The sequence below is a fragment of the Oncorhynchus clarkii genome, chromosome 28, assembly GCF_045791955.1.
Source record: "Oncorhynchus clarkii lewisi isolate Uvic-CL-2024 chromosome 28, UVic_Ocla_1.0, whole genome shotgun sequence".
NCBI lineage: Eukaryota > Metazoa > Chordata > Actinopteri > Salmoniformes > Salmonidae > Oncorhynchus > Oncorhynchus clarkii.
The window spans coordinates 43,842,701-43,867,161 of record NC_092174.1 but is presented as its reverse complement, the minus strand read 5'-3'; the positions used below and the strand labels follow the sequence as shown (position 1 = coordinate 43,867,161).

The 24,461-nt window shown below is 41.3% G+C and overlaps 1 protein-coding gene across 1 annotated transcript; it reads right to left on the bottom strand.

Annotated features, from left to right (window-relative positions):
• Positions 1 to 1,153: 1,153 nt before the first annotated feature.
• On the bottom strand, positions 1,154 to 23,628 carry LOC139387419 (myosin heavy chain, fast skeletal muscle-like). The gene is made up of 41 exons (XM_071133572.1): positions 23,609 to 23,628; positions 23,086 to 23,131; positions 22,726 to 22,953; positions 22,219 to 22,365; positions 20,883 to 21,039; positions 18,697 to 18,724; positions 18,382 to 18,490; positions 18,163 to 18,255; positions 17,953 to 18,013; positions 17,737 to 17,835; positions 17,037 to 17,140; positions 16,497 to 16,635; positions 15,807 to 15,925; positions 15,489 to 15,638; positions 15,224 to 15,394; positions 14,719 to 15,022; positions 13,132 to 13,196; positions 12,951 to 13,038; positions 12,722 to 12,839; positions 12,279 to 12,402; positions 11,893 to 12,029; positions 10,924 to 11,179; positions 10,470 to 10,712; positions 9,493 to 9,669; positions 9,255 to 9,400; positions 8,989 to 9,079; positions 8,319 to 8,708; positions 8,070 to 8,196; positions 7,742 to 7,860; positions 7,403 to 7,599; positions 7,128 to 7,311; positions 6,838 to 7,003; positions 6,407 to 6,531; positions 5,928 to 6,236; positions 5,502 to 5,705; positions 5,274 to 5,399; positions 4,955 to 5,125; positions 3,055 to 3,159; positions 2,756 to 2,851; positions 1,901 to 2,032; positions 1,154 to 1,261 (listed from the first exon to the last, which is right to left on the bottom strand). The coding sequence occupies exons 3-41, from the start codon at positions 22,939 to 22,941 to the stop codon at positions 1,241 to 1,243; spliced, it is 5,814 nt and encodes a 1,937-aa protein (XP_070989673.1). The 5' UTR covers positions 22,942 to 22,953; positions 23,086 to 23,131; positions 23,609 to 23,628; the 3' UTR covers positions 1,154 to 1,240.
• Positions 23,629 to 24,461: the final 833 nt, after the last annotated feature.

Below are 24,461 nucleotides of genomic sequence, written 5' to 3'. Positions count from 1 at the left end.
GGGACCAGCAAATCTGTTGTTGTCAAATGAACTGGGGCCAGCAAATCTGTTGTCAAATTGACTGGGGCCAGCAAATCTGTTGTCAAATTGACTGGGGACAGAAATTCTCTTGTTTTCAAATGAACTGGGGCAGAGCGGTTTTTACATGTTTGATGCTTACCCTTTGCTCACCCCAGTCAATTTAAGAAGTATTTTGTTGACCAATAAGAAGACTGCACCATTAGAATGCAATTTTGTGTGGAAACAAATATTGTGAATCTATCATTCCACTATTACTGTAGATATATTAAGGAACATTTCTGAAATTACAATGCAAAAATATGACATATAACTCCTTTAACTTTTCTTAAAGCTTTTATGATTGGCCTAGTAGGAGCACGGATTATTGGCTATTTGGGTTTTCAGCTTTGCATGGAGGGATTTTCCCAGCCCGCATGGATAATTTATTTCTTAATAAGCTTAAACTTGATTCAACTTGTCATTCGATTTTTCTACAGGTTATTGAGATTGTTTGTTCTCTCTCATGGCTACCTCATAAATGTTTTGGCTTTTCAAATAATTTCTTAAGATGGAATTCATTGTTTGATCGGGAGAAAGCTATTCATAAAATCGATTTTAAAAAGTGTAGCCTATAGCTCAAAGTTATATTCATAGCCGATCGAATAGAGAGAGAAGGGAATATAGGCACAAGATAGTTAAGGAGTGTCCGTTATGAAAAATATAGTCTAAGGCCCATGCATCCGACAGAGAGAGAAACCATGGGTTACTAACTGGACATTTAGCTCTGCTTTGGTGGAATTCTCCAGCTCAGTCTGGTCCACATTCCTCTTGCCTTCTGTATTTAACTTATTTATTGAAGTAGGCTATAGCAGATAGGAATAGGCAAATTACTCTCACTGTCAAACAACAATAATTTAGATTTATGGATCGTAAGTCCTTGAATCCATAGCTGTCTATGAATTTGAAAGTGGTTGCATTTCTCCAGCTTCATCCCACAGCTGTTTAACCCCCCCCCCCAAAAAAATGACCCCTTTGTTGGGGTGCCCGCTTTGTTGTTGTTGGAATACCAGATTGCTCCTTTAATTAAAGTACAGTATTTTTATGGTATGAACAAACTGTTTGCTGAGTAATAAGTCCACCGTCACAAGGGGTATGTAGGCCTACATGTTTTTAATCAACAATCATTTTCACCATGAAAATCACATTTTATGGAACACAGGAAAATTATATAAGGTCTTGTTTATTCAGCAATTTCTTTTCCCTGTGAGAAGAAAGAAAATAATGGATCAGTATTAACAATGAACATGCAATATATACTCTATGTATTCAAAAGTATGTGGACACTCCATTTCATGAAGCTCACGACGAACAGTTCTTGTTCTGACATTTCTTCCAGAGGCAGTTTGGAACTTGGTAGTGAGTGTTGCAACCCGAAGACAGAATATTTTTTACACGCTACGTGTGAGCTTGTGGCCTACCACTTCGCGGCTGAGCCGTTGTTGCTCTTAGACGTTTCCACTTCACAATAACAGCACTTACAGTTGACCGGGCAGCTCTAGCAGGGCAGACATTTTAGAAATGACTTGTTGGAAAAGTGGCATCCTATGACGGTGCCATGTTGAAAGTCACTGAGCTCCTCAGTTTTGCCAATGTTTGTCTATGGAGATTGCATGGCTTTGTGCACGGATTCTATACACCTGGCAGCAACTGGTGTGGCTGAATAACCAAATCCACTATTTTGAAGGCGTGTCCACATACTTTTGTGTATATAGTGTATCTTAAATATGTTTCATTGAGTGTAAGAGGATTTATTGACTTCTGTGAAGACTGAATCAGAGGTGGTGTTGATGTGGTCATATCTGAGAATGAGTCAGATGTAGAATTAGTGGCAGCTCTGTACCTTTCCAGTGTCGCGGGTCTTGGCTCTGAGCTTGTTGACTTGAGTCTCAGCGATGTCAGCACGCTCCTCAGCCTCCTCCAGTTCATGCTGAACCTTCCGGAACTTAGACATGTGGCCGTTGGCTTGTTCCTCCTGTGTGAGGAACAGAGAGGGAGAGCACAACATCAGCATTCAAAGTTTGAAGCTTCAGGTAGCAAATTAATATGATTTTTTTTAAGGTATTTTAATTTTATTTTTATTGACAGATTTAGGATTGCACTGTATATATTTTTTAGATTTTTTATTTTACCTTTTTAACTAGACAAGTCAGTTAAGAACAAATTGTTATATTTAATGACGGCCTGGGAACAGTGGGTTAACTGCCCGTTCAGGGACAGAACAACAGATTTGTACCTCGTCAGCTCGGGGGTTTGAACTTGCAACCTTCCGGTTACTAGTCCCCTCTTCACCCCTCTTCACATTTTGTGTTACAAAGTGGTTTTAAAATGGTTTAAAAAAATGCAAAACCATATGGAGTATGTTTTTTTTTCAGTTGAACTGGTAACGTTTTGATTTGTTTTGTTCATCATTTTTGAATGCCCTCAGGATAAAATGACTGATCGGTTTCCTTCCTCCCCGGCTACTCTGTTAGGAAGAATGTCTGTATCTTTGTAGTGACTGGGTATATTGATACAACATTGAAAGCCTTATTAAAAACTTCACCATGCTCAAAAGGATACTCAGCGTCAGCTTTCTTCATTTTGCCAGTCAGTGCCCTTCTTTGCGAGGCATTTGAAAAGTGTAAACTAAAATGTTGTAATGTCTCCTAGGGAAGAAATATGCTTTCAGAGTATTTGACTAATGAAGGGTGCTCACCGCTTCCTCAGCCTGTCTCTTGTAGGCCTTCACTTTCATCTGCAGCTTATCTACCAGGTCCTGAAGTCTGACAACGTTCTTCTTGTCCTCCTCAGTCTGTGGGAGAAGATCAAAGAATCAAAGCCCAGTAGTTTTATACACAAACATGTCTGTGTTTGTGTCTACCCACTGGGCAAAGGCATAAATTCAACATCTATTTCACATTGGTTCAATGTATTTTCATTGAAATGACGTGGAAACGATGTTGATTTAACCAGTGTGCCCAGTGGGAAGTGTTTGAAGAAGGTGCTTTCTCTTACCTGGTAAGTGAGCTCCTTGACTCTGCGCTCATACTTGCGGACTCCCTTGACTGCGTCTGCACCTCTTCTCTGCTCGGCCTCCACCTCAGTCTCAAGCTCACGCACCTTTGTGAAATAAATGAACGTAGGCATTTGTTTGAGGGGGTGAAATCAGACGTAACAAATCTTTGTTAAACAGATGTATATTCTTCTACTCAGTCAAGGAGGCAAAATTGTTGTCTGTTCCTACGCACTTTTACAATTTTCATTGAGGGGGTCTGTATTGATAACAGCTTTTCATTATGTAGTTTGGTTATTGACAGAAAAAGTCATTACGCAATTACGTATTGTTACAGTGCATTCAGAAAGTATTCAGACCCTTTCCCCTTTTCCACATTTAGTTACATTACAGCCTTATTTTCTCCTCATCAATCTGACATCACAATACCCCATAATGACATCACAATACCCCAAGATGACATCACAATACCCCATAATGACATCACAATACCCCATAATGACATTACAATACCCCATAATGACAAAGCAAAAACATTTTTTTTTTATGTTCGCAAATGTATTATAAAACTAAACACAAATACCTTATTTACATAAGTATTCAGACCCTTTGCTATGAGACTCGAAATTGAGCTAAGTTTTATCCTCTTTCCATGGATCATCCTTGAGATGTTTCTACATCTTGATTGGAATCCACCTGTGGTAAAATCAATTGATTGGACATGATTTGGAAAGTCATACACCTGTCTATATAAGGTCCCAAAGTTGGCAGTGCCATGAGATTCTCTGGTCTGAAGAAACCAAGATTGAACTCTTTGGCCTGAATGCCAAGCGTAACATCTGGAGGAAACCTGGCACCATCCCTACGGTGAAGCATGGTGGTGGATGCATCATGATGTGGAGAGGTTTTTCAGCTGCAGGGAGACTAGTCAGGGAAAGATGAAGGGAGCAAAGTACAGAGAGATCCTTGATGAAAACCTTCTCCAGAGCACTCAGGATTTCCAAAAGGACAACAACCCTAAGCACACAACCAAGACAATGCAGGAGTGGCTTCGGGACAAGTCTCTGAATGTCCTTGAGTGGCCCAGCCAGAGCACGGACTTGAACCCAATCGAACATCTCTGGAGAGACCTGAAAATAGCTGTGCAGCGATGCTCCCCATCCAACCTAAGAGGATCTGCAGAGAAGAATTGGAGAAACTCGACCAAATACATATGTGCCAAGATTGTAGCGTCATACCCAAGACAACTCAATGCTGTAATCGCTGCCAAAGGTGCTTCAACAAAGTACTGAGTAAAGGGTCTGAATAATTATGTAAATGTGATATTTAAACGTTTTTTATTTATAATAAATTAGCAAACATTTCTGAAAACCTGTTTTTTCTTTGTCATTATGGGGTATCGTGTGTAGATTGATGATGAAAAAAAAGATTGAATCCCTTTTGGAATAAGGCTGTAACGTAACAACATGTTGAAGTAAAGGGTTCTGAAAAACTTTCCCGGATGCACTGTATATAATCAAATACATTTCCAGCAATCAGTCCACCCTAGCCTCATTGAGAATCAGACTTCCCAAATCGGAAGCCTGATGAAAATGGCATGAATTTGCTATAAAAAAAGGGGTGTAAATCTGGTGTAAATCATTGACGCCTCACAACACGCCGAAACAATCAAATGACTGGCTTGGGCAGAGAGTGTTCAAATGAGTTGTAATGCCTTCATTTGGGGGGGGGGGTTCTGGAAATGTAACATCCAATAAAAATGGAGCTTCCAGCGGACCATTCTAGGCGTTTCGGCTAATACAAAATTATCCAGACCTCCAAAGGAGGTGTGATGACGATGTGATTTCGAAGTATGGCTATGCAAGACATAATTCAACCTAATCCACCCTGCTGTTAACTCACCCTGGACTCCAGTTTCTGGAGCTGCTTCTTGCCTCCCTTCATGGCCAGATTCTCAGCCTCATCCAGTCGGTGCTGCAGGTCCTTGACTGTGATCTCCAGGTTCTTCTTCATCCTCTCCAGGTGAGAGCTGGTGTCCTGCTCCTTCTTCAGCTCCTCAGCCATCATGGCCGCCTGGAATGGTAGTTTGTTTAATTTATGCACCAATTGGCACCAATCATAACGTCCCTCTGAGATCTTTGTTGTTGTAAATCAGCTCAGCTACCATTGGCCCTTGGTGACAAATCATGTGGATGTAATTCAATAGATCATAAAGACTCACGTCAGTGATGGCCTTCTTGGCCTTCTCCTCTGCATTTCTAGCCTCCTGGACAATGTCCTCAACCTCTCCCTGCACCTGCACCAGGTCAGTCTCCAGCTTCTTCTTGGTGTTCAGAAGGCTGGTGTTCTGGAAGATGAAACAAGACCATTTGTTTGAATCTCAAGAGAACTTACAAGGCAGGAAAGGTATGATTGGTTGAGTTTATTGAGAAATGGCTTAGAGCTGTACCTGGGAGTGCAGCAGTCCAACGCGCTCGCTGGCATCTACCAGCTCAGTTTCAGCCACTTTGCGGCCTCTCTCAGTCTGCTCCAGAGCAACTCTCAGCTCCTCAATTTCAGCCACCATCAGACCGTTCCTGCGCTCCACCATGGCTACCTGTTCCTTCATGTCCTCTGAGGCACGGACAGCGTCATCAAGGTGCAATTGGGCATCCTGGGGTTCAAAATGACATAGGTTCATTAGGACTTGTGGAAGTAGAGGCGATAGGATTGGTGATAGAACTGTTCATTGGTAAGAATTTCCCCTATATCCCTACCTTTCTACAGTATATTAGTCAACACTATTAAATTCCTCTGTTCTATTCTTTTCTACAGATTCACAAACAAATCCCACCCCATGTTCAGATGTTTGAGCCTGATATCCCGGTCCCTTTACCTTGAGCAGTCCCTGGACGTTCCTCAGCTGTTTCTGGGCCTCAGCGGCCTGCCTGTTGGAGTGGCTCAACTGGATCTCCATCTCGTTCAGGTCTCCCTCCATCTTCTTCTTCACCCTCAGGGCGTCATTCCTGCTCCTGACCTCAGAGTCCAGGGTGCTCTGCATGGAGTCAACCATCCTCTGGCTGCTCCTCTTGATCTGCTCCATCTCCTCGTCCTTCTCAGCCAGCTTCCTGTCCACCTCACCCTTGATCTGGTTCAGCTCCAGCTGCACACGCAGAATCTTGGATTCTTCGTGCTCCAGTGTTCCCTGGACAAGGAGAAGCAGTCGGGTAAATTGTGTTCAATAGATTTGGATGTGTATACACAAGGAATTAAATATATATAACTACAATAAACAAAAATACAGGGAGCATTGAACTGTAGCTGGCATTGGCTATTGTTACACTGCTTTTCCCATCAAACAGCTGCAGTTTGTACCTCCGCCTCCTCCAGAGCGGTCTGGATCTCAGACTTCTCTGTCTCCACGGTCTTCTTGGCCTTCTCCAACTCATGGATGCTCTTGCCAGTCTCTCCGATCTGCTCAGTCAGATCAGAGATCTCCTCTGCACACACAAGCACAAGAGCAGTTTAGACTTGGTAGAGATTTTCAGTGGATATCTCCAATGCACTCAAGTTGACATTGAATCATAATGATTTATTCATTTTTTACTCAGTAGTTCATATGGTCTTGCAAATCTAATTGCTCCTGCTTCCTTGGGTTTTTCAAAGGAATACCGATTACAAGTTCAAAAAATGATATTTTATACCGTTCTAAAATGGTGTTATCAAAATGTTAATGGTTACAGTTTTCTCCATCTTCAATACCCCAGTCAAACATGAGCCAAGTAAAACTGCTGTCAAATGCTCACGTTGCAGGTTCTTGTTCTCTCTCTTCAGAGTCTCCAGATGATCCAGAGCCTCCTCGTAGGAGTTCTTCATCTTGAAGAGTTCAGTGCTCATAGAGCGAGCCTCCTTCTGAGCTCCTTCCAGCTCAGCCTGGCTCTCCTCATATTTCTGCTTCCACTCTGCCAGGACCTATGGAAATCCATGGGATTTTCATTAGAAGGGATTGATGAAGAGTTTTGAATCAGAAATATGCTACAATTACACTACAATTAATCATATAGCAGAACCTAGCGTGAGGTTTATTTATTTGCACCTTGTCAAAGTTCCGCTGCTTCTTGTCTAGGTTGGCGGCCATTGCGTTGGCTCTCTCAACGTCAATCATGAGGTCCTCCACCTCTCCCTGCAGCCTCTGCTTGGTCTTCTCCAGGGAGGCGCACTTGGAGTTGGTCGCCTCAATGGTCTCCTCAGCGTCCTGCAGACGCTGGGCCAGCTTCTTCCTGTTTGACGACAGAAGGTGTAGGAATGTTACATATGGACCCTCACCATCCACACCCTATAGTTGAGTTGTTGCTGTTGCATGTGACTCACTTGGCCTCCTCCAGCTCCTCTGTGCGCTGGATGGCATCAGTTTCATACTTAGTCCTCCACTGAGCCACCTCACTGTTGGCCTTGGACATGCCGCGCTGCAGCTCTGCCTTGGCCTCCTGCTCCTCCTCAAACTGCTCTCTCAGGAGGTCACAGTCATGGCGGGCAGACTGGACACCGTGGGCCAGGGCGTTTTTAGCCTGTGAAAGAGAACGACAAAGAGATATTAGAGAGATAGTACAGCAAATGACAGTAGAAGTCTCTGAGGGTGGCGTAGGCACCATCTATATGAAGATATGGCTGTTAACTCTGTGATCGGTAGTGTCCATTTATGTCCCTTACCTTGACCTCCTCCTCAATCTGCCTCTTCAGCTCCTCAACCTGTTGGATGAAGGCCTGTTTTCCTCTGGTCAGCTGAGACACCAGGGCTTCCTTCTCCTCCAGCTGGCGTCCAAACTCACCTGCAGGGATAGAGGGATACCTTGTTAATGGGGTCTCTGACCTCCTAAGATTGAAAATGTATTTTTAGGTATCGTAGGGCAATGTTATGTCGTGAATAGTACACTAGAAACTATTGTGGACTGGACTATCAGGATATTGCCCCCAATACATGTTCTTGTGTTTTACTGAAGGAAACCATTTGCTTGTTGTTCATTGTTGATGATGGTACCATTTTCTGTCAGGAGTCTGGCCCTCTGTCCACTGATGTCGTTGATCTGGCGAGAATTCTCATCATTCTTAGTCTTGAGCTCACTCAGCTGGTCCTCAAGAGTACGGCACATCTTCTCCAGATTGCCCTGTTAGTGAAATATGTTCCATCATTACTTTATATATGGGACTCCTGTCAGCTGCAGTTCTCTTGAATGGTAATGTATTTTGACCGTCCTCAACGCTGCTTGATCAAAATATCACTACTCACCTTAGCCTTGGCGACGGCCTCCATGTTGCTGGAGAGGTCATCAATCTCCATCTTGTACTCGCTCTTCTCCTTCTCTAGCTTCTGCTTGACGCGTTGCAGGTTGTCGATCTGCTCCCCGAGCTCAGCCACACTGTCGGCCTGCTTCTTGCGCAGAGCGGCGGCTGTGGCCTCATGCTGCAAAGTGGACTCTTCAAGATCACGACGCAGCTTCTGGAACTCAGCCTCACGCTTTTTGTTCATCTCAATCTGAGCAGCAGTGGCGCCACCGGCCTCCTCCAGCCTCTCGCTGATCTCCTCAAGTTCCCTGGAGAGATCGGCCCTCTGCTTCTCAACCTTAGCCCTGGCAGCACGCTCAGCCTCAATTTCCTCCTCCAGCTCCTCAATACGGGCCTAGAACAGGGGGCAGGAGCAGGAGGAATGAACACTACAATGCAGTTGAAACAATTGAATGTGTTCACACAAAGCCAGTTCCGCTAATATATTCAGTAGAAACTTTCCCATGCAGGAACCAAAACCACAACGGTAATAAGCACCATCTTTACAATGGTAAGAAGCAACAGTAAGAAGCACCAGGAAAAATGTATGCTACCAAATTAATTGTTTTCAGGAAATGAAGGAAATTATTCAGGTGTTGGCTTTCCTGTACTGGAGCTGAGATCATGTACTGTACCTGGAGTTCCTTGATCTTCTTCTGCAACTGAGCTCCCAGAGACTGTTCATCCTCAACCTTGCTGAGGAGCTGGCTGGTCTCAAACTCCTTTCTAAGAAACACGAACACGTAGATTGCATTGTTTTGGTTTGATAATGTAAAGAGAGAGTATCATACCATTCAGTTTTCTTTCAAGAATCACATGCAAATGGTAATTTATAATTACAAGAATTAGTCAAGAACAACTGTTGTTTTGATCAATATGGCAGGTAGTACTGTATGTTTACTTCTTGATTTTCTCATCGGCTTGCTGCTTGTCATTCTCCAGGTCCATTATGGACTCCTGGGCCAGTTTCAGATCTCCCTCCAGCTTTCTCTTGGCTCTCTCAAGGTCCATACGGAGCTTCTTCTCTTGCTCCAGAGAACCCTCAAGCTATAAGATATAACCACAATGTTCAAATCTTAACAACTGAAGATAATATCATCTCACATACTATCATGGCCAAAATGTCAAACTCCTCTCACGTCGTCCACTTGCTGTTCCAGCTTGGTCTTGGCCTTGGTCAGAGTGTTGACTTTGTCCTCCTCTGACTGCAGGTCGTCCAGTGTCTGCTGGTGGGCCTCTTGGAGGGCTTTCTTCTCCTTGGTCAGCTTGGCAACACTCTCATCCATAGACGCCATCTCCTCTGTCAGGTTTTTAACCTGAAAACCGCCACAACAAAATTTGTCTTTGGTGTCTTCACCATGAAGGGGACATTTACAGTGGTTTGATGTTCAGGTAACTGCCCAAAAAATAAAACACCAACACGAGCTGCCAAATCAGCTTCAATGCTCTTTGACAGATTCTACAAGTGTCTATAACTCTATTGGAGGGATGTAACAACATTCTTCCACAAGAAATGTCCCAATTTGGTGTTTTGTTGATGGTTGTGGAAAATGTCTCAGGCACCACACCAGAATCTCCTAGAAGTGTTCGATCCGGTTGAGATCTGGGCACTGAGATTCAAACACATACACACACCCTTTAAAACCCCTGTACTCCTCTTTCAAAGTCACTGAGATCTCCTCTAACCGTGGTAGACAAAATAATTGACTCCTGGGCATGTTTATACATGACACTAAGCATGATGGAATGTTAATTGTTTCATTTTCTTTCATGAACCAACCGCGTTGAAGCACCTGCTTTCAATATACTTTTGTATCCCTCATTCACTCAAGTGTTTTATTTTGTTAATTACCTGCATTAGTTTAATTCAGATTAGAAATGTCAACAAGTACTGTACTTATATATTCAACCGGTGTACACCATGCCGGTGTACTGAATGGAATTCATAAACGAGGGGGGAACGTGCAATGAGTGTGGGGAGTACTCCGCAACTGAAAATCAACTATTTTTCATTTTTCCTGCACCCACAATACGACTTGAATTCCATTTCTGTTAAGCTATGTTTTCAGTTGATTATTGTTGGGTGGTTAGACTGTCCCTGGTAAAAACACGAGACCTTGTTTTCAGTGGCGTGCTTCTCCTTTTCCACTTTGGCTAGGGTGAGCTCCAGGTCATCAATGTCCTTCTTCAGCTCAGAGCACTCGTCCTCGAGCTTCCTCTTCTTGGCAGTCAACTCAGCATTCATCTCCTCCTCATCCTCCAGCCTCTCAGTTGTCTCTTTGAGTTTGGCCTCCAGCTGGATCTTGCTCTTGATGAGCCCCTCGCACCTTTCCTCAGCATCGTTCAGATTCTCTGATTCCTGGTTTCAGAACAGGAGAAAAAATCAGAGGCCTATTATTAAAATATTAAAATATTAAAATTTAGACATAATTTAGTTATAGATCAGAGCACATCAATATAAATGGATTAAATATATTCATAGGCTATTAAAATGTGTGAGTTAGCCACATACTTCTTTCACAGTGTGTGTGTTTTGTAAATGTTCCCTTTGAGGGTTGTTGCTCACTCACAGATGTGACTTGGAGTGCCAGGTCGTTTTTCTCTTGCAACAGGGACACCATCTTCTCCTCCAACTCCTTCTTCTTGGCCAGAGCCTTGGCCAGGTCTGTCTTCATCTTCTCATAGTTCTCCTTCATGTTGGCCAGCTCCTTCTCAGTCTCAGCACTCTTCAGCAGGGGCTTGATCTTGAAGTACAACTTCATCCATGGCCAAGTTTTCACATTCATGAATGAGCGGATGTTGTACTGGATGGAGAAGATGGCCTCTCTGGTCGACAGAAAGGATAGAGTGGCATGTTGAGTGACATGCTTAATAAACCTACATTCTGGGAGTCAAAGAATAACAATTTGGAGCCCTGTCCCACTTTTTGTATACAGTTGTAACCAGGCATGATAATGAAAGGTTTTTTCACTTTAAAATATTTACTAAACAAAAACCATTGATTTCAAAGTTGAACAAACCATACAACTCTATGCACAAGGACACATTTTACAAAAACACTTTCACAGGAAGAACTGTGCAAATACAAAGTTAGTTAACAGAATCAATCGAAAGGAGATTTTACCATAATTCTATTAACAAAATTTGCAAAGGCACAGTTTTTCCAGCACATTCTACATTTTGTATTTGCTGTATTTACATTCTTGAAAGCATTGTGACATCATTGCGCTTAGATTTGTATGGCTTGTTAAATTTTGAGAAGGTTTTTTGTTTGGCATACATTTTAAAGTGAAAAGTCGGGAGTTTCCGTTTCCATGGAATTGCCCAACCCCCTTCGTAAATTCATAGACAGCGTTCTTGATGCAAGGACTGACAGGTTATGCTAAGTTCATGAGGCACAAATTTAAAGGAAAACTGAACAGCTTTCCAAACTTACTTTCTCATTATGATCAACTCACATCATATACAGTATATAGTCATGATGAATTACATACAGGTGGTTCACAGAAAGCTTTGCCAAGATGTCTACTCTTCCTCACCTCCTCTCCATCATCTTGGTGAACTCTTTCCTCATGAGGAATCCACGGCTGAGAGCCTGGACCATGCCGACCAGAGCTGCTAGCTTCTCATCTCTCATCTCCTCCAGGACACCCAGTAGACCGGCTTTGAAGAACACCTGACACAGGTTAACATGGTCAATGGAAACACAGTGGTAACACATAGAAAGGGTTGAATCAAAAGAGGGGAACAACACCAGTAGACTGATTGAGTTTATCTTCTATATTATTAGTAATGTTTGACTTTGAAAAACAAAACAAAAACAGTACAATGTTTTTCCACCTTTATACTCCATTAGTTACATTGTGGTTTACATTTTTGTAGTTGTGTTTTGTTGTCAGCCATGGCTGGGTTGTATTTGACTGACCTTGGTGTGTCCAAATTTATAATCCTCGTGATTTATATCAATGGACCCAAGTAGCTTCTCAGAAGCCTTCTTGTTGTCCATGAACTGGCCCTCGGGGATGACACTGGCATTCAGTACTTTATACCTGAATGAGGAGACATTTTTAACATATGCCAAGTTGCAATAGCTTGGTTAAATGACGTAAAAGGTAAGCCTCAGGGCACTTGTCCGGGGCAAGTACATTTTTTGGGGGACAAGCAGATTATAGATTTAAGTTGTCAGAATGGAGAATTAAAAAAGATCCCCATATCAAGCATTTAGACTACTCAGAAGAATTAGATTGAAGTGTCCTCCGGGTGCGGATAAGTTGCTTAAAAGTTATGTCAATCCCTGAGCCTATTCTGATGCCGGGAAACCCTTGGAGCAGAAATTCTGTGTGTACATTAGTGTTTATATGCATGTACCTCTGCTTGAAGTCAGCATAGATGATTCTGCTGGGGAAGCCCTTTCTGCAGATCCTGATACCCTCCAGAACACCATTACACCTGAGCTGGTGGATAACCAGGAAGTTCTCCATCAGACCTGGAAACACAAACCAAGTCTCTTTTAATATTCATAAACAGCTTCAAGATTCAGATGGTTAAGGGTAGTGATACTGTACTGATAAGATGTCCTATTTAACTCAATATACACCTGGAGTCTTTGACTCGTTGGGGATCAGGCAGCGAACAAAGTGAGGATGAGTGCTTCTCAAGTTGGTCATCAGCTTGCCCAAGTTCTCCTGTAAGAGGGTTACAAACCATTTTCTCAGAAATAATTGATCATCGTCAAGGCTCCTTTTGAAGGACTGAATAGACACATTTCAGAAGCTCACCCTGAACTGGGACGACACAGTCTGCATGGAGCCACCCTTCTTCTTGCCTCCTTTCTTGGTTGTATCTGTTCAAATGAGGGGAAAGTAAAAGATAACTATAAACTTGATAAACACTCTTATCTGAATAACCCTGAGAAATAGTGATACATTCAAAGTCAAATCAAATTGTATTTGTCACATGCTTCTTAAACTACAGTTGTAGACCAACAGTGAACCCTTCCCAACAATGCAGAGAGAAAAATATAGAAAAAATAGCGTGAGTAACACAATGAGTAACAATAACTTGAGTAATACACAATACACAATGAGTAACAATAACTTAGCTATATACACGGGCTACCAGTACTGAGTCCACGTGCAGGGGTACAAGGTCATTGAGGTAGATATGCACATATAGTCAGTCAATATAAACGTAATAATACTGAATTCCCCCTCGACCACACCCACAAATTGTGGAGAAAAATAAAAATCCCATTGATCCCCGGTGTAAAATCTTTTGTTATACAGAAATAACAAAACATCCCGAAAAGCTTCCCGTGTTGTAACCAGGTCAGAAATCCAGACCCGGATGGTTCACAGTGCTCCCACAGGGAAATAGATCCTGCAAGAAGAGCCTTGTGGTTTCTGGCTGTACGGAAATGTGTGGACTAGGCTACACACAGCATTTATGTGTGGAAAACATTTCATCACCCATAAGACATTTCACTAGTTTAGTAAAGTCTGTTTTGTACTTCTACTCACTACCAGAGGCTGTATAGTCTGTTTGTATTGTTGGTCTAGGTTGATAGCTAACTAGCATCCACTCACTACCAGAGGCTGTATAGTCTGTTTGTATTGTTGGTCTAGGTTGATAGCTAACTAGCATCCACTCACTACCAGAGGCTGTATAGTCTGTTTGTATTGTTGGTCTAGGTTGATAGCTAACTAGCTTCCACTCACTACCAGAGGCTGTATAGTCTGTTTGTATTGTTGGTCTAGGTTGATAGCTAACTAGCTTCCACTCACTAACAGAGGCTGTATAGTATGTTTGTATTGTTGGTCTAGGTTGATAGCTAACTAGCATCCACTCACTCATGTGGCTGCTAGCAACGTCATGAAAAGAGGCATGAGGGAAGCCCTACAATATTATATTATTTTAAGTAGTGAGAATACTCTGGAGTAGGCAATGTTGAAAATAAATCTTTACACATGTTGTACTTTGCATAAATGTCGTTTTGTAATTGACTAAAACAAGCAGACAAAAAGTAAATTTTGTTTGAAAAAGGCCAAGTATTTACTCTGAGCCAATGTGGTAACCTAGGTAACCATATGTTGTTTTCCCCACAGGCGGGTAGGGTGTTCTATCTAATACCGCCTGGGTCTATAGTTATGGTAAAGTGGCTAGGCAGCAGGATAGATAATAAACATAACTAACGTCCTTCTTACTGGACACAGAGACATAGAAATGGTATCCACAAGTTCATCTGACTTTGGGGAAGTATATAAAGGGTATCATTGCCAAAATCCTGAAATATTCCTTTCAGGAAAATGTGGGTCTGAGTTTTAACTGGTGCTTAGTTAAATCTTTTGACGTGATGCTAGTCTTACCCTCAGGTGGGGCAGCAGGGTACAGGGCAGCCAACAGTTTGACTGAGGCCTTCCCGTACATCAGAAGAACTGATTCGTTCAGGGGGTCCTTGTTCTTCTCCAGCCAGCCAGTGATGTTGTAGTCCACAGTGCCGGCGTAGTGTACCAGAGAGAAGTGGGCCTCTGCCTTGCCTTTGGCAGGTTTGGGCTTCTCATATGCCTTGGTTTTGCCAAGATGCTGGTCGTTCAACTTGTTCTTGAAGGTAGTGTCTGAAGCCTTGGGGAACATGCACTCCTCTTCAAGGATGGAGAAGATGCCCAATGGCTTTAAGAAAACAGATTTAAGAAACATGTATTCCTTTAGTAAACATGCTATTATAGGATTCTATTCCTTTAGGGTCACATGTATGGAGGCATATTGAGTTCTCAACCGTCAGATACATTGTACCTCTGTGATAATATATCACACATCACTCGCTATGAGCTTTGCTGTTGTGGTCCAGTATAATCCTCACAGACAGTTTACCTTCTCAATAAGCTCAATGCAGGCAGCCAAGTCCATGCCGAAGTCAATGAAGGCCCAGACAATTCCCTCCTTCTTGTACTCCTCTTGCTCCAGGACGAACATTGTGTGGTTGAAAAACTGTTGCAGTTTCTCATTGGTGAAGTTGATGCACAGTTGCTCCATACTGTTGTACTGTTGAAGGAATTTCAAAAGGGATCATTTCATTGTACACGGCTGTAATCCCTCTCAATCACAACTAATTGTCTTGTTCTGGTCTCATACTCACATCAAAGATCTCAAACCCGGCAATGTCGAGCACACCGATATAGAACTGCCTTGGATTCTTGGTGTCCAACATCTCGTTGATACGGATGACCATCCACAAGAACATCCTCTCATAGATGGACTTGGCCAGAGCCATGACTGCATTATAAACCTGCAAAGATAATACCTCAAATTAATACAGGAGATATTGACCATGTCTAGTGATTAAGTGATAAGCGTTTGGAAAAACAAAAGTACTGTAAAACAAAAAAGCTATGCACTCGTCCCCAACAGAATTACGGTGCTCAGAAAGTGTTTGACGCTGGTTTGACCACCTTACCTGAGGCACAGTCTGTCCCTTGGTCACATACTCGTTGCCGACCTTCACTCTGGGGTAGCACAAACATTTCAGCAACTCCGCTGAGTTCAGGCCCAGCAGGTAACCGATTTTATCAGCCACTGGAGAGAGAACCAACATCAACAGACTCAGGCACTCAAGATCGCCTGTTTCTGATGTTACACTGACAACATAGTTTATCGAACTCTTTTGTGGGATAAGTTTTGAATTTCATCCTCAACCATTGCTTCAAATCATTTGTGGAGGTTGGAATTTAGTCTCCATCATGTATCTCCTAACTGACTTTCATGTGGTACTGTCTGTCTTACCGTTTCTATTTCCAAATACATTTAAACTCAGTTTTTCACATTTCCTGACATTTAATCCATGGAAAAATTCCCTGTTTTAGGTCAGTTAGGATCACCACTTTATTTTCAGAATGTGAAATGTCAGAATAATAGTAGAGAGAATGATTTATTTCAGCTCTTAATTCCTTCATCACATTCCCAGTGGGTCAGAAGTTTACATACACTCAATTAGTATTTGGTAGCATTGCCTTTAAATTGTTTAACTTGGGTCAAATGTTTCGGGTAGCCTTCCAAATGCTTCCCACAATATGTTGGGTGAATTTTGGCCCATTCCTCCCGACAGAGCTGGTGTAACTGTAACTGTATATCTATGAGTGCGACTCACCCTCTGTGCCTTCTGGCTCGGCCTGCTCCTCACGCTGCTTCTGCTTGAATTTCAAGTTGCCATGATGCATTACAGCACCTGTCAACTTGTAGATGGCCATCTTCTCATCATTAGTGAAGCCCAGGATCGTAATGGCATCCTGGAATTAGAGAGGAAGTACAACAGTGATGAACTCAACAGTAGGTTGCTCTGTTACAGTACACTACAGTTCTGCGCTCACTCCAGAACAAACACGATGGATAGAATTGACTGGCTTCTCTGTTTCACATGATTACTTTTGGCCAACACTATTATGTGGCAGCACGAGCAGTTTTACACAGTTCCACAGGACATTTAGTGGCACTCTCTTGTCTTACATGTACTTAAAGGTGAAGTGTGGAGGCATGACAAGTGGTTTGAGACACATGCCAACTAACACAAAGGTGCCCATCTGACACCAAGTTGGAATTGCACAATGTTCCTACCCGTTCCATGACTTGTGGACATGCACAAGTCCACAACTCCTGCACCGGAGTTTAGTTAGCCCTTTGTATAACTCACGTCTGTGGCATCCAGCTCTTCCTTGTCGTTGATGCTGGCCACAGTGATCTGACCCTGGCTGATCATGGGATAGTCGTAGGGGTTGGTAGTGATGAGCGTCATTTCTGTGGACAACGGAAAACGTCTTCTCAGTTAAATCTAGTAGAATTCCCCTGTCCCACCTTTACAGTATCTCTCCCTCCTTTACTCAGTAGATGGACTCAAAGACATTTGTTGTACATAGTAAATAGCATCAAAAAACTGGACTGAGGCTCCCAGAGTAGTGCATCACAGTGCATTACTTGATAGGTCTTTCCAATGAAAGATCTATAAAGACCTGAAACATGTCTAAGATGCCTTGTTATCTTGGATGTTCTCACTGTAATAGTATTAATAATAGATGGACTATGATTATTTTAATACAAATGTCTAAAATATTCATCATCTCAGTTTCTTCCTTCCTCATCATCTCAACATAAAATAAAGCACCACCCCAACATCAACAAGTGTCTCCAATGACATCATCGATGTGCATCAAAGTGATTTCAATCTACTAGTTGTCTACTAATTGGTTGATGATGTCATTGGAAACACTTCCTCTATAGTTGTTTACTACAAAACACAGAAATGCACCATTTTCACATAATGTTGATGTTGGGGTGATGCTGGAGAAAATTTCCCAGATGGGGATAGTTTCCCCCTAACCTCTACTTTTCCTTACCAACTAGCTCAGGTTTGTGGCCTGTCATCATCTGGTAGAAGATGTGGTAGCCTCTCTCATCGGGCAGCTGGAAGGACACTCTGGACTTCTCCAGCAGGTCTGAGAGACAGAGAGAGAGAGAGAGAACATGAGAACATTACATACAATGACATGATCTCCCAAAAATATTCTGTTTGAATTAAAGAAAGCATTGAGAAACAATCAAATCCAACTCACAGGTCTCAATATCAGCTTTAGCCAGTTTGCCTGCTTGGAAGTGAATCCTGATGAATTTACCCTGTAGTAGAGCATGGGGGTTAGAAATAGGTATTTGATAGAACCCCTTGACATGTTAGTTTGTTGGACTGTTATAACTATAAGGAACTACTGAAATGTTTTTTTTTTCCAAATATAATGTCACTTCCACAGTATGTCCTTCAAACTTACAAAGCGAGACGAGTTGTCGTTCCTCACTGTCTTGGCATTACCGTAAGACTCCAGCAGAGGGTTAGCTGCAATGATCTGATCCTCAAGAGACCCCTGATTGAGAAAAACACACAAGTTGCTTAGAAACTGGTAAACCCTTTCTTGAAACAAGATTCACCGCTGGAGAAAAACGTTTACACAGCCCACCAAACTGAAATGTGTTAAAAAGGCACCACCTACCTGCATTTTGCTGGGATCTACTTCCTTCTTGGCACCAGATACCGCAATGGTGGCGAAGTACTGGATGACACGCTTGGTGTTGACAGTCTTTCCTGCACCGGATTCTCCACTGGTTAATATGACAGAGAAAGAGGGGCTTTAGTCACAGATTGCGTCAGATTGGCTTTCACTAAGAAATAGCATTAAAATATACACTGTTGACCTGTTTTCTAACAGAAGTAAATAATTAACAAATATTCCCACTCATTGATGTATTATTGCACATAGCCATATCCAGGGGTCATTCTTAATGTCATGTATTTTATAAAAACTTACGTAATCAGGACAGACTGGTTCTCCTTATCTGTAACCAAAAAAAACATTTTGCTTATCATACTCCTGCAACATTATGGGTACATTATTGCATTCATAGTAGAGGTCGACCGATTAATCGGAATGGCCGATTAATAATTAGGGCCGATTTAAAGTTTTCAAATCAATTGGTAATTGGCATTTTTGGACACCGATTGTGGCCGCTTTTTATTTATTTATCATTATTTATTTTGTTTACCTTTATTTAACAAGGCAAGTCAGTTAAGAACAAATTCCTATTTTCAATGTCGGCCTAGGAACAGTGGGTTAACTGCCTTGTTCAGGGGCAGAACGACAGATTTTTACCTTGTCAGCTCGGGGATTTGATCTTGCAACCTTCCGGCTACTAGTCCAACGCTCTAACCACCTGCCTTACATTACACTCCACGAGGAGCCTGCGTGGCAGGCTGACTACCTGTTACGCGAGTGCAGCAAGAAGCCAAGGTAAGTTGCTAGCTAGCATAAAACTTATCTTATAAAAAACAATCAACCTTAACATAATCACTAGTAAACTACACATGGTTGATGATATTACTAGTTTATCTAGCGTGACCTGCGTTGCATATAATCAATGGGGTGCTTGTTGATTTCTCATCGAATCACAGCCTACTTCTCGAAAACAGGTGATGATTTAACAAGCACGTTCGCGAAATGCACTGTCATTGCACCAATGTGTCCCTAACCATAAACATCAATGCCTTTCTTTAAAATCAATACAGAAGTATATATTTTTAAACCTGTATATTTAGTTAATATTTCCTGCTAACATTACTTTCTTTTAACTAGTGAAATTGTGTCACTTGCGTTCCGTGCAATCAGTAGTTTGGGCCACCTGGCTCGTTGCGAACTGTGTGAAGACCATTTCTTCCTAACAAAGACCATAATTCATTTGCCAGAATTGTGCAAATTATGACATAATATTGAAGGTTGTACAATGTAACAGCAATATTTACACTTAGGGATGCCACCCATTAGATAAAATACGGAACGGTTACGTATTTCACTGAAATAATAAATGTTTTGTTTACGAAATGATAGTTTCCGGATTTAACTATATGACCTAAGGCTCATATTTCTGTGTGTTATTATGTTATAATTAAGTCTATGATTTGATATTTTAATAGAGCAGTCTGACTGAGCGGTGGTAGGCAGCAGCAGGCTCGTAAGCATTCTCAGCACTTTTGTACGTTTTGCCAGCAGCTCTTCGTTGTGCTTCAAGAATTGAGCTGTTTATGACTTCAAGCCTATCAACTCCCGAGATTAGGATGTGAAATGGCTAGTTAGTTAGCGGTGTGCGAGCTAATAGCGTTTCAATCGGTGACGGCACTCGCTCTGAGACCTTGAAGTAGTTGTTCTCTTTGCTCTGCAAAGGCCGCGGCAATGGATAATGATGCTTCGAGGGGGACTGTTTTCGATGTGTTCCTGGTTTGAGTCCAGGTAGGGGCGAGGAGAGGGACGGAAGCTCGACTGTTACACTGGCACACTATTAATGTGTTACACTACTAAAGTGCCTTGAAGAACATCCAATAGTCAAAGGTATATGAAATACAGTACAAATGGTATAGAGAGAAATAGTCCTATAATTCCTATAATAACTACAACCTAAAACGTCTTACCTGGGAATATTAAAGACTCATGTTAAAAGGAACCACCAGCTTCCATATGTTCTCATGTTCTGAGCAAGGAACTTAAACGTTAGCTTTTTTACATGGCACATAATGCACTTTTACTTTCTTCTCCAACACTTTGTTTTTGCATTATTTCAACCAAATTGAACATGTTTCATTATTTTTTTGAGGCCAAATTGATTTGATTGATGTATTATATTAAGTTAAAATAAAAGTGTTCATTCAGTATTGTTGTAATTGTCATTATTACAAATAAATAAATAAAAATCGGCTGATTAATCGGCATCTGCTTTTTTTTGGTCCTCCAATAATCGGTATCTGTATCATTGTTGAAAAATCATAATCGGTCGACCTCTAATTCATAGCATCATCATGAATTTCATTTTTGGACATTTTACAATTAGAGACTAATGAAATTCCCAGCAAACTAACATGCATGAGAAAACAGTAGATTCCATCTGTCCATCCATCCGTCTATTCATCCATCCATCCATCCACCCATCCATCCATGAGAGCTCTTACCAATCATCATGAACTGAAAGGCGTTGTCAGAGACGGAGAAGATATGGGGTGGAGCCTCCATCCTCTTCTTCCCTCTGTAGGCGTTGACAACCTCTTCGTCGTACACAGGGAGCCACTTGTAGGGGTTCACCGTGGCACAGAAGAGCCCAGAGTAGGTCTGGATGAAAGGGATTCATTTGAATTCGGGGATTAGTAAATCAGAATGACTTTTACCTGGATTTATGTGAGGATGTGGGTGTACTTTGGTATACTTATGTTGGTCTACTGTATTGGCATGTATTCTACCATTTAATTTACAGTTCCAAAAGTATTGGGACAGTGACAAATATTTTGTTGTTTTGTCCTTTGTTCTCCAGCACTTTGGATTTGAAATGATACAATGACAATGAGATTAAAGAGCAGACTGTCAATTTATCATACCCCCATTACAATAACAGGGGAGGTTAGCATACCCCCAAGACATGCTAACCCCTCACCATTACAATAACAGGGGAGGTTAGCATACCCCCAAGACATGCTAACCCCTCACCATTACAATAACAGGGGAGGTTAGCATACCCCCAAGACATGCTAACCCCTCACCATTACAATAACAGGGGAGGTTAGCATACCCCCAAGACATGCTAACCTCTCACCATTACAGTAACAGGCGAGGTTATCATTTTTTTTTGGGGGGGGGGGGTGATATTTGTGCGTCTGTAACTTTCTCACTCATCATTATTCACGATTTATTCAAGATTATCCGTAATTATAGTAGGAGCCACGTTAATGTAGAAGTATTTAGAAACATATTCAAATCTTATTTACAGTAGGTGACTCCAAAATGATACAATACATTATTTACCATTCATTTTCTTGGGCCACAAAATACTCTGAAACATAACCAAAACAAACAGCAAATGCATCCAACAACAACGTTGATTTAATCATAACACGCTAAGAATATGGGACCAAATACTTCACTTTTTACTACTTTAATATACATACGTGTCCCGATACTTTTGGTCCACTAAAATGGGGGGACTATGTACATAAAGTGCTGTAATTTCCAAACGATTCACCCGATATTCATGAAAATACCAATACATACAAATTAAAGCGGAGTCTGCACTTTAATGTCATAGTCATTGTATCATTTCAAATCCCCAAAATGTGTCACTGTCCCAATACTTTTGGAGCTCACTGTATGTTTAGTACTGTATGTGTGTATTTCTTATGTTGATGTATGTGTAGTACTGGAGGTGTGTATTTGTTATGTTGATATATGTGTAGTACTGTATGTGTGTATTTCTTATGTTGATGTATGTGTGTGTGTATGTTTATGCAGGTTTCTTACATAGATCATCCATGCTGCATAACGCTCTTTGAGGTTATACAACACAGAGGCTTCATTCAGGTAGGTCATCATGGCCATGTCCTCAATCTTGTCGTACTTAGGGGGGTTCATCTGATAGATGTCTGCTTCTTTGAACTCTTTTCCTTCCTGAAACAGTCAGAAATCTACATTACACACAGATCAAACTGGACATGACTGAATGCGTTTTGCTCATTAATTAGTTCAAAAAAATGTAACTGACATTTAATCCAACTACTCTGTTATCACCCATTGACACATACATGGTTATTCTTGACTAATCAATATCAATAATTCATGCCAAATAGCAGTAAGAAAAATGGTGTGCTTGAAGGTTATATTCTGTTTATACAAAAACAATACTAATCTGTCTTTTGTTACTGATTTTCATATCGTTTGTTTTTTTAATCATTTTTATCTTTTTTTTTTTTTCAAGAAATAGAGTAATGGCACAAACTTGAACTTGAATACTTTTCAGATCAGACTTACCTCCTTAGTCCCATCAGGTTTCGTGACTGTCACAGTACACTTGCCATCGGCCCTGGCAGTGACCAAACCCTTTAGGTACAGCTCCTTGACATCTGTCACATAGCAGGCATTCTTTGAATCAAAAGGTGCGGCTTGTGCCTCCATCCTCTCCCTCTCAGGCTTACGAAGGTACAAAGCAGCCTTGCCGTAGATTTGCATCTCCGCGTCCGTACTCATGGTGACGGATTACTAGGAAAGAGATGAAACAAGAAACTAGAATGACTCTGTGGTGCTTCCTCCACAGTCAACAGAGTTAGATGAGCGATATCCCTCACAGTATATTTTCATAATTTTTATATGAAGACTTAAACAATGTCTCACCTTCGTTTTCCCCTCCTACAGATGAAGTTGTACTTCTTGGATGAGCCTGTGAAACATTAGGGTGTTGTGAATTCTGAAGTCTTATCATTTAGCCCCCGAAGGTCTAGAAAACATTTTGAATGGAATCATTCAACCCAAATCATTACAGCCATGTCCATTGCAACTACAGGTTCAACTGGTAACTTTTTTTTTTTTTTTACGTTACTAGACATTCTGTCAAGAATTTAAATAAATACCTCTGAAAACCCAGTTACATTCGAGACCACCCCCCTCAATTTACAAACAAGTGCAGAAGCACCACTTTTGACTGTGAATTAAAGTGCCAGATTTTAAGTAAACCAAATATTTTTTTACATTTTAAATCAATGCCACTTCATTGCATTTTGTCAATATTACAAGAGACAGGCAAAACATTTCTTTATGTAAAACTCAATTCAGGCAGTGCAGTTAGCTACTACCTCAGACGCTGAGCGCAAAGATGAGACAAATAAACAAATCTTAGGAGGTAGAGAGAGAGTCTTACCACAGAAGAAGAAGGTATCTGACTTATGGATGCTGGGGCCTCAGCCTCCTTATATCTGGTTGAAAGTGCCAACCAAGCAGAAGTTAATTATGGACCACCCTGGTGAAGGAAATGGATTGGATGAGAGATCTCTGTGTGTCTGTGTTTCACTAGCCCCTCCCACGTCAAGGAGCATCACACTCCTTATTCTTTTACCGTTGATATGTTCTAGGCTATTCTGAGACATACATTAAGGAGCGTCAGGTAGCCTACTGCAGGAATGTCCACAAATGGCATGTCTTTTTGCACGCAATTACACTGGTCATTCGAAACGTTTGTAAAGTATAAATAGCCCTCACTTTAGGTTATGCAAAAAAATACTTAACTAATGATTAGTAAATGTTTTTATAAGGACCTATATTAAACATCTTACGAATCATTATGAAAATTAAGTGTTTATAAATGCGTGAATAAGTAGCTTATTAACATGTACAAATGTGGGAGTAATGATTAATAAATGATAGGTAAACTATTTATAATCCATTATAAGTGCTTTATTATAAGGTGTTATTGTAAAATGATACCCAATAATGTTATCCACTCATATTGCTGACTGCAATAAAGCTGCCTCAAACTTTTATTACACTCTGCGGTAAACCGCATAGCAGCTGAGCTGGCTTCAATAAAACTGATATAACATTTATACGGAATAGTTACAATAAAGTCATTTATTCCTATTCATTTACATTTCATGTCAATTCATCCTTTACTAAAGCCTATATCCATAGGGTTGTGGCAGTAATGCTAGTCTCCGGTAAGTTTAATTAACGCGTTACAATAGCATCAAATTGCTCAGGTGCCTTCCACACCTGGG